An 18,710-nucleotide genomic window follows, 5' to 3' on the forward strand; every position below is an offset into this window, starting at 1 on the left:
ACAAATAAACCAAAGGTGCTTGGATGAGCTTTTATTTTGATGTGCTACTGACTACACCACCCACTTGCCCCATCAATCAACATTCAGATTGAGATCACACAATCCCACATAACATTATCGAATGACCCAACTTTCGAAAACTGCTCTTACTTCACTCCGACTTCTTTATTGCATCACATCCTTCATTAAGTTTTCTCATTAACCACTTACTAGAGAGAAAACTTTTTCATTTACTTTCAGGGGGTTAGGAGTCAATCCATGGACTTTGATAATTTAAAAACAAACTTTTAGGTTTTCTAGTACCTTGACTACACATCTGAAACATTTTCCTAAAATAAATAATTTTCAAAATTATTTTTCACGTTTAATTCTTGAATTTTGAATGTGAAGTTTTTAAGTTATGACTGATAATTTTAAGCAGTTCTTCTCTTGTGCAGAAGAATCACTTAACACAAATCCGATTGCCAAAAAGTATCACTAAATAAAGGCATGGTCTGTCCTGATCTCCATAATTTCTTGTGGATATATATATATGTATACATTTATTTTAGATGAACAAGTTATCTTTGGTCCTCAGATAAGAAATCCACACCAAATTCTTCAAGCAACACAGTGTGGCTTTAGGTGCTGCATTTCCTGTGCCACCAGTTTGCCATTGCAGGTTATCTCAAAACTTACCAATTAAGACTTCCTCCATTGAGATTTCTCATTTGCACTACCCGGGATTAGCTTCTGCCTTCACTTTGGCAGGGCAGGGGACTCTGCTGTGAGCATGGACCACTTTGTCATCATACACGCTGCTCAATATGCATGCATTCCTTCTGCCCCCCACTCCACGGCCATTAGCATTCCTTGGATTTGGTTTGGGTGTAGCAGCTATATCCCCCTTCATCCAAATCACTTCCCTGGAACATTTTTGGGAAGGTTTTTCCTGTTCTTTTGGACATCCCAACTGCTTCAGCCAATTATATATTTTGAAATTCAAATGCTTCCGAATTACTGAAGTAATTATTTGCCCCAAATACTATGTAATCTATTTTCGGCAAATTTTGAGCAAGCGTTAACAGCATCCTCGAAGGTCTTCTAAATGCCAACACATCAACACCGTTGACTTTATCGACTAGCCCATGAAAACGAAACTCATAACCACTTTTAGTGTCGCACAATTTACATGATTGCATGCCAAATCTCAATCATTTTTTGGAAGGTACACTTTCACCTGAGATGACCCCTCCCCACAACATGCGATTTTCATCGACTGACACTCAGGACTGTCACATCACTTTCAGTCCATTAATTTACCAAATGCTCCATCACTGGTTCAATCCAATACAGTTTTGCAGAAACTTGCCATTCTTGATACACCATTACCATGCTTGATATGAAACAACAAAAAGTAACTTTTTGATCAAAATGTCATTAAAAACTGAGGTGGCCAGCATACTGTTGCATGAAAACTAGTTTACTACCACTGATTTCGGAGTGTTTCTTTGCAGGAGGAGGGCGCCAAAAAAAACCCGATCTCTCCTTAGTCTTGTTTCCAGCCAATCCTTCGTTCGACTTCTTCTTCACATATTTTACTGCATACTTTTTCCTGTATCAGTTACTTTGCATAAAGCTTATCTTGGTGGTTATCATTTCACAAATTTCTTCACTTAAAGTGCTCAAAAATATTAATTTGCTCTCTTTTATCCGGAGGTTCAACACTATGGCCATAGGGAATACGTTTCCTGTGAGTTGGGGTCAAGGTTCACTCTCATCACTTTTCACTTTCACAAGTAATACTTTGTCCCGCTCTTCTCTTCCGAGTCAATCGCTGAACTTCACTGCCCTTCTTCCTACTGCACTCTGATTGGGCCTGCTACTCCTTTGGCTGCCAACACCAGTCAGTACTTCCCCTCTGACTGACAAAATTTCTCTTCACATGCACCACACTGAGATCCAGCATCTCTCTGTGATAGCACACTCTGGTATCTATCTTCTTTTCACCACATTCCAAAGCAAACATTTTCAGGCAAAACAAATGGATTTTGATGACAATATTTCATGGTGAGGGAACTTATTCCTAGCATCCGAACAGCACCATGAAGGAAAACAATGTGTTTGAAAAGACGAACAAAATCATATTTTCAACATCCAAAAGCAGACAACCCTTTCCATTTAATATGGTCTATTGATCTCCTAAATTTTTAACAATATATTGTGGCAAGGTAAAGTTTTTGTCTTCATAATGGGATGTATTGTTATCATTTTAGGGTATCACATGTGCTGCACTTGGAAAAGAATGGAAGAAAAATATAAGCCACACTGGTAACTGGGAGATGAACTACCGCAAACAGAGGGGCACCTCCTTTCACAGGAAGAACAATACCAAAATACGTCACAGAACACCCAAGCCTTTTCCTCTAGAGGGGATTTGTAACAGGCAACCTAGGTGATCCCCTGTGTCCATCCCTTTGCCCTGGCACCCTCAGGGTGGCCTTCAAAACAAAAGGGTCGAGACGGAATAATCAAGAGGTAGTGGGAGGAATATGAGGTGTGCTCAATAAACATTGCGAATTTGAGTTCTTTGGAATGAATTTTATCTATTCACCTAAATCAATTTCATCCCCTTTGAAAGAGACCCCATCATATATTATACTCTTAAGCCAGTGCTTTTCCAATCCTTTCAACAATTCTTGGAACTAAATCTTTGGTATAGCTTTCACCTCTCTCAGCAATATGTTTTTAATCTCATCTATGCCTATAAAATGACTTACATCTTAAGGTTTTCTTGATATTTGAGAACAGAAAAAAAGTTTCACAGGGCCATGTCTGGTGAATATGGAGGCTGGGACATCATTACTACAGAGCTGATTATGGCGAAATTTCACAAACAAGCAGTGAGCAGTGTGAGTAGGTGTACTATCACTATTGCGGTGGAAAAGCCAGGAATGGTTTTTACAGTTACACGATTAATGGCCTGGCTGAACAATTTCCTCAACTTAAGACGCACTACTGTCTACAATATTGTGTAGAGAAGTGAAATAGGTTTGTTGCAAACTAAAAGTGCCAATAAAATGTGTTTCATATGAGTATATTTTTTCCTGTGAATCCTTTATGAGCATGCCTCGTAGTTTTCTTTTATTAATCGCTTGACCTTGTGGAAAGAACTGGTGGTGCACTATGTGAAATGTGAAAATTCCCGATACTTTTGGAACACACCTTGTACGTATGGATATAAAATTTTATTTATTTATTTATCGACTTAGTTGGGCGAGGTTGAGACTAATAGTCCCTTCTTCCACCTAACCCTACATTACACACATTATATTGAAGACAATCACATACAACCAAGCCCTAGATGGAGGGAAATCCACCTAGGCGGGAATCGAACCCACGACCTTTGGGTTGGTAGGCGAGGACGTTACCCCGCCGCCACCGAGGCTGGCATGAATGAATGAAAATAAAAAGTTACTGACTAAGAAATTTTGGTGTTTTATTAAAAAATTTGATTCTCTAAAAGAGGAGAGGTTCTTTTGGGAAAAGAGCGAACGCATCCTTGATTAAATGAATTTATTCTAAAAGGCTTATTTCACACTCATTTCTCTCGCATGATCATTTTTCTATGCATTTAAAAAATTGGGCACATTATGAAGATACATTGATCATAATTAGTGCTTCAAATCCTGAAGGATATGAGCTAAAAAGGAAATTTTGCACATCCTAATTTAATTCAGGGAAAGTTAATAGATTGGGGAAAACACACAATAACATACACAATGAAATGAAATCGGTACAAAAAAAAAGAAACATGGAATTTCAAAATTATTTCTACACGCAGGAAACCTGTGTGATGCAAATTCACTCGCATTTAGTGAGAATTAGAAGGGTAAATAACATTCATACTTGGCAGTAAATTTGTCCTAGAATATTAACAGATATAAAAAGTTAACATTTTTCAGCAATATGCAAGCAATTGGTATGGTTCAAAATGCTACGGTTTAAACATGAAGATGCCTTCCTTATACTCATCCATTAGTCAGGATAAAAAACAGAAAGAAAAATAACATCCAATTGGTGGACTAAGAACACCTTCATATAGGCCGCAAGGAAAATTGTAGACATTTATTGTCCAAAGTTTTCAAAAAATCCTTTACAAATAATTTTCCTTTCAAATTCATACTAATTGTTATTGATTTTTTCAGGGCCAATTTTTCATTCACAGCAATTGCACATCTTTGTTCTTTTTCACACCTTATTTTCATTGTATATCACATATGGTTTGAGCCATAAGACTATCACAATATTGTTACTATTAAGGGCACAAAAATCCAGGTCTTATTCTAGGTGCTCTCAGGATGGGCAAAGGGAGGCAATTGTCTCCCAGGTCATTATTTAATTACCTAATACATTTATATTAGCATCCAAGAAGGGAGATCATTAAGCAGAAGAGCAGTTTCCCTGGGCAAACATTCCACTATGAATATGCCAAGGTTACTTTTAGGGTCACAGCTTTAATTTTCACTAATTGAAAATTCAGTTAACTTGTTCAACAGCCAGGATGAAAATTTGACTCAGCATTACTTATAAATTCCGAAGAAACTACGGGAGATGTCACGACTGAAAATTTTAACCGAGTTATCCACTATATGCGCATTACAATGCAACAATTTCAGAGAGTAAAAATCATTGGCTTGACAGTCAAAGCGAATGATTTTCATACTATGAATACTTTTAAATACCAATAACTTTCCAGAATGAAATCTGCTCAGGTGGCCTTTTATTACAGATAAATCAAATTTTCAAAGTATTTACAGTAATGCATGCATTTCCATTAACATTTGTGAACTAAGATTTCTTTATTTCTGCGGTGCACAGCTCTCTAGTCTAATGTCGTAATACCTGATAGTATTTTAACCAACTAGGTTTAAGTACTCAATGCAACTAACCACGTGTCAGTGTTTCCCACCACACACACTGCCTCCACAACATCTGGCTCAGCGACAACAGGGTATGGGCTGCATAAGAACTCCTGGAGCCTGCAGGGTTGGAAATGATGAACTGGGTGCTGGACGGAGAGAGCAAGGTCTCGCCTCAAGCGATTTTCCCAACTGCCCGAGCTGGCACTTGAAGAAGAGCAAGCTATGCCTTGAAGCACCATGTGTGGTATATAATGATCCGTGGTTGCACCCAACAATGAGGAGGCCAAACCACAGCCCAGCCCACATTTACAATCCTCGTCCTTAGTCTCCCGAGAAACAGATCTGAAAAATTTATTTTTTTGACGGATTACATCATTTTGCATTGTGTAATGAGAATGAACTGCACAGATATATCATTTATCCACATACTCTGATCAATAAATAGAAAGAAATTGATAATAAGTACTGATAGAACACAGAATAGTTGTTTATGCAAACAGGTTGTCCTGCACATGATCCAAAAATTAGAATATTATCTTAATTTATAAACAAAAACTTAGCGCATCTTTAAGTAAGAATTGAAAATAAAAATGAAATAAATGCATTTGACAGAAAACAACTTTTCATTTCTCAGGACCACAGATATGAAACCTTGCTTCTTGACAAATTCCATCATTAAACCAAAGTAATCAACCCAAAGGCTGACTTGATAGGTGAGTGTGGGACTCCCCAGATACTATCCTGAGGTTTCCATTCATAGTTAATTCATTCCGCAAATTCATACCAGAAAAAACATATTGCAAGATTTTTTTATTCTTTCACAAAAGTAAAAAAGAAATTTTAATTAATCTAATAAATTTTTGATTATCTTAATGATCCTGATAATTGTATAGCTTTTGTTTCTTCGAGCTGATAAGTATGTACTCATCAAACTCCACATAATTTATTTTGCATTGAATAATTTCAAAATAGAATCCGCAGGCAGCATATACACTTTCCATAATAATACTCTTATTTATTGTTTAACAAAATTTAATAGAATTTTGTTTGTCTTGCAAATGGTGGGATTTCAACATGTACAGGGGCAACAGTATTTACTTTAGAGCACAAATAAATGATTGAAAAAAGCAACTTAAGACACCAAGCCAGTCACAGCAAGCCAAGCCCTCTCAATACAAAGCAAACTTCTATGCATGATGAAGCAAGGCGCATTCCACAACAGATCACATAGTCGTTACATATAGGTAACATTATTAGCATATCGTATACATAGAAAACTTGAGGAATGTAGTTTAGAGTAGGGGTACGAGGTTAGAAATATTTTGAAAAGTATTTACTGCTACTTCTGCTCATGTAAAACCCAGTTTGAATCTTCATAGCTTGAAAAGTGAAAGCCAATCCACAAATTAATTTTCCTTACACTTTGAATTGTAGAAAAATTTTGCATCAAAATAACGACAGACAGTTATCCACATGATAAGTGCTGCGAATGCTTGCAGTTGACAAAAAAAGGAATCATGTGACATTTTCTGAGGTCAGGCGTTTCATCTAAATCTGCAGGACTATAAGGCATTGCTTCATCATTGTGGGTGAAACATGGGCACACAACTGCACGCCTTAAACAAAGATAAAGTTATGGGTTGCCAATAGGGAGTCTGCTTCAAAGAAGGGAAAGACCTTTCCTTCAGCTGGGAATGTTATAGAATCTAACTAAGCCTGAAAATCACATAAGATTACACAGGGTATACACACCTACTATGCCCAAACAACAATGTCAACTCTCCAAAGTTCAGTCCTATACCGAATTTAGTTTTTACGAGGCATTCTCTTGTGTACCAATCTCAATCAGACGGGACATAAGGAGCAGCTACGAATAATATTAACACAAACATTGTGAAGCTCAGCGGGATGCTTTTTATACTCACAATGGCTAACGATTTACCTGTTTCTTCAGAAGTGATTCCATGACCAACTTCCAGATCACCTAATCATTAATATAAGTTACTAAAAGAGAGGACTGACAGCTAAGATTATTGGCACCATCGAGGAGGATAGGTGTGTGATTCGGTAGGGTTAGGAAGCTCAGGGAATGGAGGAGGAGTGGAGAGAAACCTGGTGTTGCCATTACCCAATCGTTAAAAAAAGACACCCATGGTTCAACAGCTAAATGCCCCCCCCCCCCCCCCCAGACAGATGGCATACCCACTCAAATTGCTCTCCACAAAGCACGGCAAGTAGGGATCGGGATACCAGTGAATTAACCAGCTACCTCCGAGATTCAAACTTAAGGCTTCGGGGTAGAAAGCCAGTACAATAGCCATCACACCACCCCAATCCCCACCTAAATATTTAATTTACAAAATTTAACTTTATTCCATAGATACTAGGGATTACTTTAGAATTATTATTTCAACTGATATGCATTGATTTAAATTATATTGATCATATTTAGCATTATATCAAATTTGTTGGAAGAAAAAATACAACTTTTCGCTGGTATTAAATATGAGCAATGACTCCTAAATGTTCGTGGGACTTTAATGTACAAAAATCAAAAGGAGAGTTGGATTGTGTAAAAGAATTCAGGTGAGACTTAGGACTAAGTTTCCATCCAATATTGATCATCCTGAATTCAGCAACCCAAGTAACCATCGTACAACACGGCCTTTATACCCTAATGACACAGTTATAAAATCAACATTTTAAATATTTCCCTTCTTCAGAAAAAGATCTCTTATTGTGTCTACAGGAATTAGAAAAAAATTGCAAAGGACAAAAAAGTATTTGCAAAGAGGAGAGATCTGATGGCAGGTACAAAAAAAAAGACCTTAAGAGAAAATATTGGCAGTAACCTACGCAACTACTTTAATATGGAGTACAAGGAGAGGATGGGTATGGAAAAGGTGGAGAAAACAAGTTGAATAGAGAAGAAAATAACAGAAAACAGATAGGATAAAGAAGCCAAACAACAAATTTTTAACCATTGTGGAGGAAGAGAGAGTGTTTCTCAGTGAATTTATAATAAGTTATAGTATTTCCATGACGAAGATCTAGAAAGGCAATGTGAGGCTGAAGACCACGAAAAAGAGAAAAAAGTGGGGGGGGAGGGTGGAAGAAAGGACAGAGGACTTTTGGACAGCATTAAGGCCGGCAGAAGACATGAGGGACCAAAGGAAAATAATATAAGACAAGAGTAGGGTGGTTTAAGCCATTTGGGATGGCCTGAAGAAGGGAAAATGCCTATATTGATTCGACCAACTATAATAACCATCTCTACATTGGGCCCTCAGGTTTGGAACCTTAACTTTAAAAGAATAATACAGCATTTTGTTTTCTGGATTAGATGACTTCCGAGTCCATATATATGTACCACAATAAAGGGGCTTCAGCTAATAATACCCAAATATGCTGACAGTATGCACAAAAATACATAATTTAACAGGACTTCCACATTGACACATTTTAGATGAAATGATAAAATATGAAATAGAATTTAGGGGCTGATTGAAATAAGATTGTCCAGATGCAACTAGGTTAATATCACCAAAATATCAAGTCTCCCTTCCATCTATGCACATGATGGGATAACAATTCAATGAATGTTGCACAGCAATGATGCCCGATAAGTTTATACAAAATACTGATAGCGCACTTACTTTGGCATTGGCAATTCAACCGTTGCAACCTCCTCAAAAGATGGAAGAGCTGACGTGTTGACAAGAGAGTAGACGTCCCAAACCCTGCCCAAAACTCCCTTTTGAGAGTCCATCTTGTGACCACTTGGCCCCATCCCCTGCACCAGTTCTTCCACACCATTGCACTCAGCTGTCCTTGTTTCCAGCGACCACTTCACACTGGGGGACACACGTCCGAGTCCCTCATGCCCACCCACTCCTGCGCCCATCACTTCAGGCGACACCTGCGTCCTGTTACGACATTCCCTCGAATTACAGCTTCTGGTCAATGCCCTCTGAGCACCACAATGGAACGTACTTATTTCATTTAAAAAATCTACCCTCCCATTCTTATAAACACTACCATTCACACTTTTGGAGTGAAAGGGGTCTTCAACATGACCAATGACCCCATTAAAGGCCCTAATATCACAGATTGTTTTTGGAATCTCTGGCCCCTCGGGGCAATAATGCACGACCTTCCCCACTCGCAACGTGGCCTGCCCGCCAACCACGCCTATGGAATCGGCAGCCCTTCCGGCCAGCCTAATACCCTCTTTGCACCTGCTCAGGAACTCTCCCGCCAGGGCAGTGATCTGATCCCCTAGGGCGACCCTCCCGGGGCCTCCCCTCTCGGTCCTGCACGTCCTTTCCACCACCGCCTCCTCCGCAGTTGTCACATCGTCGGAGGCAGCCCTCTTTTTCAACCCCACCAACCTCTCGTTCTCCCCAAGCACAAACACCACATCACTGCCGTCAGCGGTCGCCAATGAAGCATTTTTATCACATATACTTTTCAAACTGGCGGCAGGAGTCAAGTGGTACTCTATTGCAGATTTTGGTACGCGGCACAACCTTTTAACTTTCTCAGAGATGGCATCCAGCTGGAGAATGCCCTCTTGGCCCTTGTCATTCAACGATGCCTCCGAGACCAAACCTGACACATGGCTCTGAGTGCGCCTCATGCCCTTGGGTGGTGCTGACGCTGCCTTCTCATCTGATCCAATTGCTTGCACCAACTTACCAACCTTATCGTTGTGATGAATGATTGCGGCTGTCGAAGATGTCTGGGGAATGCCGGCCAGGGTCGAGAGAGCCGATACCTGAGGAGGGCATCCACCCTTGACCCCTGCTTCAATCACGCTTCCTTTTGAGGCACTTTGCTTCACCTGCGACCTCTGTAGCTTTAACTGCAACACGATGGGGGAACTTTCGGCCTCAACGGGACCATCCTCATGCATGCATTCAACGCGGCTGCATCGCAGGAAGTACGTCAGGATGAAGAGCAATGAGTTAAGTACTTGGACATCCTTCCCCACGAGTATAGTTCGCGCCAGGCGGGGTGGGTATCCAAGATTCCCTTGCAGGTCACCCAGCTGGGCCCACAGTGCGTTGTATGGGTGTGAATTGGCGAGGCCCTCCAGCTTGGGGACGAAAAGTTATAAAACAAGGGTCACAACATTTAACACTTCGGGAGTCAATTCTTCAGCTATGGTTCCTTAATATTTTAGTGATTACAAAATACCAAAATCAAGTGAGAATCCAAAAAATATATCCAAGTAATTTTACACAATTATCATCCACATAAATTGAAGATAGTTTTAATTGTATTTGTTTAGCAATATAAGGAAAATATTTTGATATACATATCGAATAAGTAAAATTCAATGTCACCAAACTTACAGAATTTCCACTAGTACTGTTCTGCTTCTTCGACGACAGAGGAGGTTGAACAGTGTGCACCCAACCCAGGTGATGTGTTAGTACAGCAGTAACCAATGTACTGATGAAACTTTAATGAGAACAAAAAGAAAAATAATTCTTCAAACTAATAAATTATAAATTACATGCGGATCACACAGTACAATATATCCTGTTCCAATAGTAATAACTCACAAGTTTGTTGCTTTGGTGTCCAAAGAGGAGAGGGACTGGCAGAGCTGTTCCAGGAATCCCAAGGCAATGGTCGAATGGTGGAGGCCCCCGACGCCATTCTGCCCAAGGAGGCCCAACCATACGGGGCGAGACAGGCGGGGGCCGCAAAACAAATCCAACATTGACTGAAAGTCCAAACAAAATACCAATGGGTTAGGAAATGAAAGTCAAGTTAATTACACCTTCAAAAGAATACAACATTTAGCCATAGAAGAACCAGAGGCAACGTGAGAATTTTTCAATTTGTGGCCATCTTCAGGTGGGGCTAAGTCATTCGCCATACTTATTCTCAATTGACATGCATAACACACTAGCTGACCAAATAAAAGGCAGGTAACTTGGCAATAATCGGCAATGAAGTAGGAAATATATAAGCCATAGAACAAAATTTGCCAGGGGATAACAGGCAATAGTTTAAACGTCTAAAAATATTAGAAATATTGGACTACCCAGTTAACAATTGGTTCTTCATATTGAAATTGAAAATAAACAACTTGGATTTTCCACATATAAAATTTTTCATCTACGACCTACGTTTCATTATGGTATAACATTGCCAAGCCAAAGCTAAGTAATGCCAAGCTGTTTATTTTCATTTTCAATATGAAGATTTTCCACCAAGTCGTGCCAGAAACTTTTATTTAATTGGTTCTTCATTAGTAGCAGACTAACCTTGAATAATCGTTGACTGCTAAGTGTTAACATACCAAGTGCTATGCCTTAAAATATTTTTCTCATTAGCTCAATCACTCAGGTGCAAAATCTTCAATTTATCAATCAAAACTGTGCACAGCCAGAATAGAATGTGGATGGTAAAGTTTTGTTTTTCGGCAATCATTTCACAAACTGAGAATGATCATGCCACATAATGCCCTGGCCACTCAAATTAAAACAGCAATACTAGATAATTGGTAAATTTTCTGTTTCTATGGAAGTATTTCACAAGAAAATGATCATCATCATTATGTATTACAACACGTACAAAACATTGAGATGTAACATTATAAAGAGGAATTTCTTTTAAAAGTTTCTGAAGCAATTTGAATCATCATTTATACTATGGAATAGAATGAGCCAATTATAAAACAATGATCTTAAAACAAAGTATCCCTTGAAGCACAATGAAGTTCTAGATTAATATAGCTGAATACTTTCCACAGCTTTACACCACTGTCAGTGATTTTCTTAAGTCTTCAGTGCTCTAAGAGAATTTAATTCTACTTGGAACACTATCAATGCTAAAATTGGATCAAGTACCTGTTCCTTATCATAATTGCAGATTTGGCAGGGTGTCTGCCTTCCCTTCAACTATCAAGAAATTTCCTCAGGATTCCAGAAATATTTCTTAGTTTTCTGGTATATTTCCCATCCTCAAACAAGTTTATGTTTAGGCAATCAAATAAAAGTAGCTCCACTGAAGTGGTACACCTCATTCAAAGGCACATCATTAACAAGGGTAGAATTGCTTCCATCATATTAGAAAGGTACGCTGTCATCAATCAACAAGAGATATGAAAGCCACTCAAGCACAAGAAACCTTTTTTCTTTGCAAGCTAAACAGCTAAGTAACAAAATGAAATATTTACTCTTTGTGACAAAAATAAAAAAATATACAGGCACCAAAAATCACAATGAATATACGAGGGCGATTTGAAAGGTAAGGTCTCCTATTTTTTTCCTGAAAAATCGAATTTTTTCTGAACTTGGTGTACATCGTTGGAAAGGCTGAGCATTTAGCTATTCTTCTACAGAGTCAACAATCAATCACTTTTTGCGTCCTTGTAAGCAGCTTTTTAATACCAGCTTCCTACCTTTCTCCCACCGCGCCACAAAGCATCACTTGGTCCAGTGTTGTTTTAATGTCTCTATCCTCTCTTGAAAATTAATTCTTTCATGCCAGCAAAATACCACTCACTGATTATGTTCTACCCCATCTAATTTGGCTGCTGGATTCTCCTCACTCACTGAGGGAAATTTTGAGCTTGGGGAAGAGATGGAAATCTGATGGAGCCAAATCAGGCAAATATAGGGGGGGTGCAGCAACAATCCGTATCTTAGTTCACATATTTTTTCCATGGCAATGACACTTGTATGTGGACGTGCACTGACTTGATGAAAGATGACTTTCTTCCTTGCCAAACCTGGCCTTTTATTGTGTATCTTTTGCTGTTATTGAACCAGTAGGTTAGCGTAGTATTGTCAAGTGGAAAGATAATCAGCACAATCCCTTCCGCATCCCAGAAAAGTGAATCCATCACCATTCCGGTCGACCGTATTGCCTTTGCTTTCTTTGGTGATGGTTAATCAGCATGTCTCCACTGCTTTTGACTGCTGTTTTGTCTCTGGGGTATTGTAGTAGACCAACGCTTCATCTGTGGCTGTAAAATGGTGCCAAAAATCTTGCTGGTTGCTCTTGAAATGGGCCAAACATTGTTTGGAAATTTCCATTCTGATGCGTTTGTTATTCTGCATCAGGAGTTGCAGCACCCATCTAGCAGATAATTTTCTCATTTCCAATTCCACTGTTAAAATGCAATATGCCCTTTCAGATGACATCCCTACAGCTTCAGCAATTTCTTGCACTGTCAGTTGGCGATCCTGCATGACCATTTTATGCTCTTTTGCAATAATTTATGGGTTAGAGACACATTTTAGCCAGCCACTACTCAGACCATCATCTAAGCTGTTCCAATCAAACAAACTTGTTTGTCCACTCCGAAACAGTTGAATGTGAAGGAGCACAGTCCTCCAGAGTATTCTGAAAGTCAGCACACATTTCCTTTGATTGCATACCTTTCTTTACGAAGTTTTGAATCACTCTTGGTATCTCAATTTTTTCCATCTTTACAAATCACTACATAGGAACAACAACAGAGAGACTCCCACACCACAGATCTCATCCCAGGGCACTGATGGCGTTACGTGTTTACTCATAATGAATAACCTATTACTAGGTGGGAAACTCGTTGCACTAGTGCTGAAATCTGGTGGTGATTCTGAGAACCTTTCAAGCTACCCTTGTATCATGATTGCCTGTTCAGCCTAAGAGGGAACTTCATAAAGAGTGAGAAGAATAGAAGTTTAGAACTTACTCTGCAGAAGTAGAATTCTCATGTTTGATCTTCATTCTTCTCAAACTTCCCATTACATACTTTTTTAATGGTTCTTTCAACTTATTTTTCTTGTCTAAGTAATTATTCTTCTTAAGTCTAGCTTCATCTTAATGAAAATTCCATTATTCTGAAATTAACCTTTCCAAATTGCTCATATTAATTTGATGCGTACTCAAAATGATTACAGGCTTGAGGAAAATAGCCTCTTGCATTGGTAAAGAATATTTAGAGATGCTATCAACATCTGCATTTGGAGGAAGAGAGAAATGTTATACCCAATTAGGATGAGGTGGCCTCAGTATGGGAACATAAAACTAAGTAGAGAAAGTCGAACAATCAAAACATCTCAAGATGCAGACATCCATCCCACTGAAACAAATTTGCATACGCTAAGTAGAAACTTTAGAAAAAAGATGCAAATATCCAGGACATATTATAATCCTTGATCCAAAATTTTAACCTTGAATTAACCAAAACAGCTATTCAATGTTCCTGAATATTATGCTAAGACAGATTGATACCCTGTCCACTAAAAAAGGAGAGCAATAATTATGTTCAGTAAATTTCACAGATTTTCAGCATATTAGTAATCCTATTGAAAGAATTACTGCATTCCTGATTTATCTCGATTTCGTGGAATCATTCCAAAAATTTTCCCATTTCTTCAATGATGTTATGAACAAGTGTCATAATAGTGCATTGTCATTAGATATCGAAAAAGAGCGAACCTGCTCCAGCTCAGCACAGGCATCCATTATGAGGGGAATGAAGATTTCCTTTCTGGAATGACACGCCTTCTCAGTGGCAAGTCTCAGACGATCCAGCATTTCCTCGACAACCAAAATGTGCTCAAAGAAAAAGGATTCCCTCCCCAGCTTCTCTTCATCTTCCTTCTCTGAAAGCCTGCGAAATAAAAGTAACGCCCAATCAAAACAAATACTAAGGATTTCTAATGGTATCTCCTACTCTTAACGATCGTCCGGTTAGACTCGAGTCGGTCCTCGCTTTTCTGGGCTCATTAATTAACCAAATTAAACTCTATGCATGATCTGTGACACACTCACAGACACCAACTGAAACGTTAAATTTATGATTGAAATATCTAAATCTTTCAAAACAGACAGGGAAGTGTAAGGCATGGTGATTGTTTACCACCAACCCTTTCCAACTGTGCCTCAGGAATTAATGGCAAGATTTTACATTGAAAATTTGAAGAATTAATAAACATAACCATTTATTTTGGAAAGAAAGGACAAATGTATGGAAATACACCGTTCAGCAGATGGTTTATCCAAACTTCCTGAAAATATGACAAATGCAGCATTATAATAATAATGCCTACTCGTTCCTATAAGACATGTTTAAAACAAGTATGGAACACTTCATATTGTCTGCTTTTTTACTCCACTTCCTGCTTGATTACAAGTAATAATACAAATGAAGGGTATAGGCAGCGGGATGGATTCAAGAATTTCAAAATAATTTCAAAAACCAAATTTATCACCACATTAAGATGCACCAAGAACTACAAAAAAATATATTTAGGAAAAGAATACTACAAGTATCAAGTCCAGAGAAATCTGTAATCCCACTTCACCAGAGCAGGCTGATGGCTTGCTCTGGTGAAATGGTATTATAGATAATGCATCACAGATTATTATTTTACAGACTGTTGCCTATGATACCTTAACCTATGTTCATAAATTATACCACCATTCAGTCTCCCACGATCTGGACCACTTTCATTTAAGATGGGATTGCAGCGCCCAAGATTCAAACTTAGGAACCTGGCAACGAGCACTTTGCTGCAGACAATTCTCATTAAAAGGAGCAAATCATAAAGACATTTTCCCACACAATACTATTTCCCTCAACTTACCCAACTCGAACCGACTGCTGCTCCTTCAATGGATCCAAAAGAGTCACTATGATAGCCAGCCCTAGCTTTGGTCGACGCCCCCACAACGTGGCAACCGCTGAGCTTGCTTGGGAGTTGTCGTCAAGGCCATCGGCAGATGGGTTCCCACTCAGGCACAACGCATTGGCTGGACCGGAGGAGCATGCACAGACAGAGGGGCTTTGGCAGAAGAGCTCAATCGATGTGTGCAGGCTACGGAGCCACCTCCTCTGCATGCTCTGCAAGCTCCCTGAACCTAATGGGATGAGCCATGAATGAGACATTGTATTCGGACGGGCAAATCCATATGGATGGGGAAAGAGTTGCACATGGAGGAAGACAAAAGAAATAAGCTTTGGCTTTTGGCAACAGAGCAATGCACTTGGCATACAAAGACAATTGAAGGAGGCCTGCAATTGTAAGTTACATGAGGTAGCAGAGGGAGAGTGGATTATATACGACACTGAATGCCACTTACATTGGAATTACATGCTTCAGAGAGAGAAGCGAAAGAGAGCATGGCAAGGAACGAATGGGCAGACAAAGACGATTCAAGAGTTCACCAGGCAATAAAAAGATTAGTTAAACTGTGAACACAGTACATTCATTATGAAATTAAATAGAACAAAGAACTATCATAATAACAGCAAACTGAATGAATTTAATCTATGGCGGAAAATAAGAACTGAAATCATCACAGGAAAAACATTCTCAAATGCCATATTTCCATGCCGCCTTGATTCTTATTACATTCTCAGAAATAATAATAAGTTTATTTGTCCAGAGACTGCATCATACAAAAAATTGTACACATAGTAAAGGACACATCAAAGCTTTAAATATGACTAGGCACGTCAAGACACGTTAAGGCATTAAGGCATAATATCTGTAAAACATTCAAATATACATTAATTATTTGAAATTGTATATCACTGAGAATGAGAGGGCTTCACAAAACATTACTTTGCTTCCAAAATAGGAGATTTCTTCAACATAATAACCAGAAAATTTTGCACTATCTTTGTAAATGACAGAAAATCTCTAAAATTATTACCACAGCTACTAAGCAAACAAACTTCCTCTGCTCGTTTCTTTTGCGAAATTTTGTTTTTCAACATATTACTTAATGAAGGCAACATAGCAAACAACCAAAAATATCTACCATACAAATAGACATACAAATTAGTAATAAACTAGGTAAATGTATTATGAACTTTACATATTTAATGAATTGTGTTTTGAACTGGTGGTAACTGAATCTAGAACCATAATGACATGCATTTATACACCACTCTATATCCTATAGACTGAAATATCCATTGATGTAAAGGCTTATAGCCAAGGAAACAAACAGATTGTACTCATTTTCTTGTCTTCAATTGTGATGCTTCATATAAGGCTTCAAAACTTTTTCAGCATTACACATTAACGTATTCCTGGAGAAAAAATAAGACAGTGACTATCCAAGGGTGTACAATTCACTCACCGTGGCTCGAAGGAGGATCGATGGGCTGACCAAAACTACCCCAAGAAGTACCACCACCACTCGAAAAGCCATAACCACTGCTGTTTGAACAATTGGCGGATAACAAAGACGTATCTCCACAAAACCCACTGTCTCCCTCACTAGGTTGGGCATATGACGATCCAGGCGGGTACAAAGTGCTATATGTATCATTCCATGGAACATCTAGAGGGCCTGTTCTGGAAGAATCTACAGAAAGGCATGGTATAGTTTAGATCAACACCATAACAACACCTTAATCAGTCAAATTACAGACGAGAATTTTTTTTTAAATTGCTCATGAATTCATTCAAATCTTGACTCACTAAGTCTGTTGTCTGAACTGCTTCTTGGTACACTGGGTTCTCCTAGGCCGTTTAATGAGCTATCACATGAATCATCCAGACTTCTCTCACTTATAGAAAACAAGAAAAATTCATTTAACTTTCACTGCTTCCGAAGCAAAAATTTTGTATTAACTCAGAAAAATTATCAAAACTCTGATCCATGAGTTAACCATGACTTTTGTTTACCTCGACAGATGTTTTCGATGGCACCTTGGAGAAAGGAAGACTTTACTGCACATTAGCTGCGACGACGACTTCATCCGGTGGACTTTAAATGCACTTCCTTTGAATGTCATGCCAACAGATCCAAATATCATTTCCCCCAACATGCTAACATCAGCACTGGGCTTAGTTTGCTGAAAATGATTAACAGATTCAAGCAATTGCTACATTTTCAAAGACAATTTCAATGAGTCTTAAATAGAACTTAAAATTTTAAATTAAATTTACGTAGCACAAACCTGATAATAACTTCCATTACTAGTAGACAAATATTTTGCATCGACTTTGGGCCGACCTCCAAATTTGAGTTTACTACGAGAAGATTTCTCATTGGATGCTTTAACAACCATACTTGAATCGAACAATAATTTTCGACCCCTCCAATCACATTCCCTAAACAGGAGCACCCGTACTTGCTCTCTGTTAAAGACGAAGGGTCTCCAACTATAATAAAGGTTAGGTATTTAAATCAAGTTTAGGTATTGTATTACTTTTGAAACTCTAAGATTAACATGCTGCAGACGGCTAGATCAATAAATACTAGTCTAAAAGTTCGGAATTGTTTTCAAATTTAAGCAACCTAAGACAATTCCCAAGTCTACCAGTTTGTTTTCCTTGCCTTAGCAAATTTAAACTCTCGTAACAGCAATGTGAACAAGTGCCAACTCCGTTGGAAAACTTAATTTTAAAATTAATAATCAAAAATTTCATCTCACCTTTCACCTTCATATTTTCCATTGAGAGCATACGAATATTTTGGGTTTCTCTTCCTCGTCGAAAAAAGTCTATTCAGTAACGCCATTTGCTAACATTTTTGTGCACACTACGTACCCTTATACTCGCACTTCAACACAGTCGTCACTACGATGACTGGCTCACTCACTAGTTAAACCCTTCCACTCTCCTGTTTTTAAATTTCATTCCCAGGTGGCGACGTATTACAATAAAACATGCTTTAGTTACTACAATGATTGCTAGATAACGCTGGCGTGACATTTTCGCGCGCAGCTTTCGTTTATATTATTTTTATTTTCAAGATCAAACTCCTGATAATTGGACACCGCATTTATGATGATGCAGTAAGTAAAATCAGTACATTGCTAGTGATATTCAT

The 18,710-nt window shown here is 38.5% G+C and overlaps 1 protein-coding gene across 1 annotated transcript in view; it reads right to left on the reverse strand.

Moving 5' to 3' along the window:
• The window catches only part of LOC139700873 (folliculin-interacting protein 2), a 28,065-nt gene extending 9,652 nt beyond the window's left edge, over window positions 1–18,413 (reverse strand). Inside the window, exons 1-11 of the mRNA XM_071599307.1 lie at window positions 18,313–18,413; window positions 17,836–18,040; window positions 17,561–17,730; window positions 17,354–17,442; window positions 17,010–17,237; window positions 15,506–15,779; window positions 14,355–14,529; window positions 10,475–10,638; window positions 10,262–10,370; window positions 8,561–10,002; window positions 4,932–5,246 (exon numbers count right to left, since the gene is read on the reverse strand). Coding sequence (XP_071455408.1) covers window positions 4,932–5,246; window positions 8,561–10,002; window positions 10,262–10,370; window positions 10,475–10,638; window positions 14,355–14,529; window positions 15,506–15,779; window positions 17,010–17,237; window positions 17,354–17,442; window positions 17,561–17,730; window positions 17,836–18,040; window positions 18,313–18,398 — 3,257 coding nt within the window. The 5' untranslated portion in view covers window positions 18,399–18,413. The remainder of the gene's footprint in view (window positions 1–4,931; window positions 5,247–8,560; window positions 10,003–10,261; window positions 10,371–10,474; window positions 10,639–14,354; window positions 14,530–15,505; window positions 15,780–17,009; window positions 17,238–17,353; window positions 17,443–17,560; window positions 17,731–17,835; window positions 18,041–18,312) is intronic.
• Between the last annotated feature and the right edge of the window lie 297 nt (window positions 18,414–18,710).

This window comes from Hetaerina americana, unplaced genomic scaffold (assembly GCF_022747635.1).
Source record: "Hetaerina americana unplaced genomic scaffold, ioHetAmer1.1.p SCAF_11, whole genome shotgun sequence".
Lineage (NCBI taxonomy): Eukaryota > Metazoa > Arthropoda > Insecta > Odonata > Calopterygidae > Hetaerina > Hetaerina americana.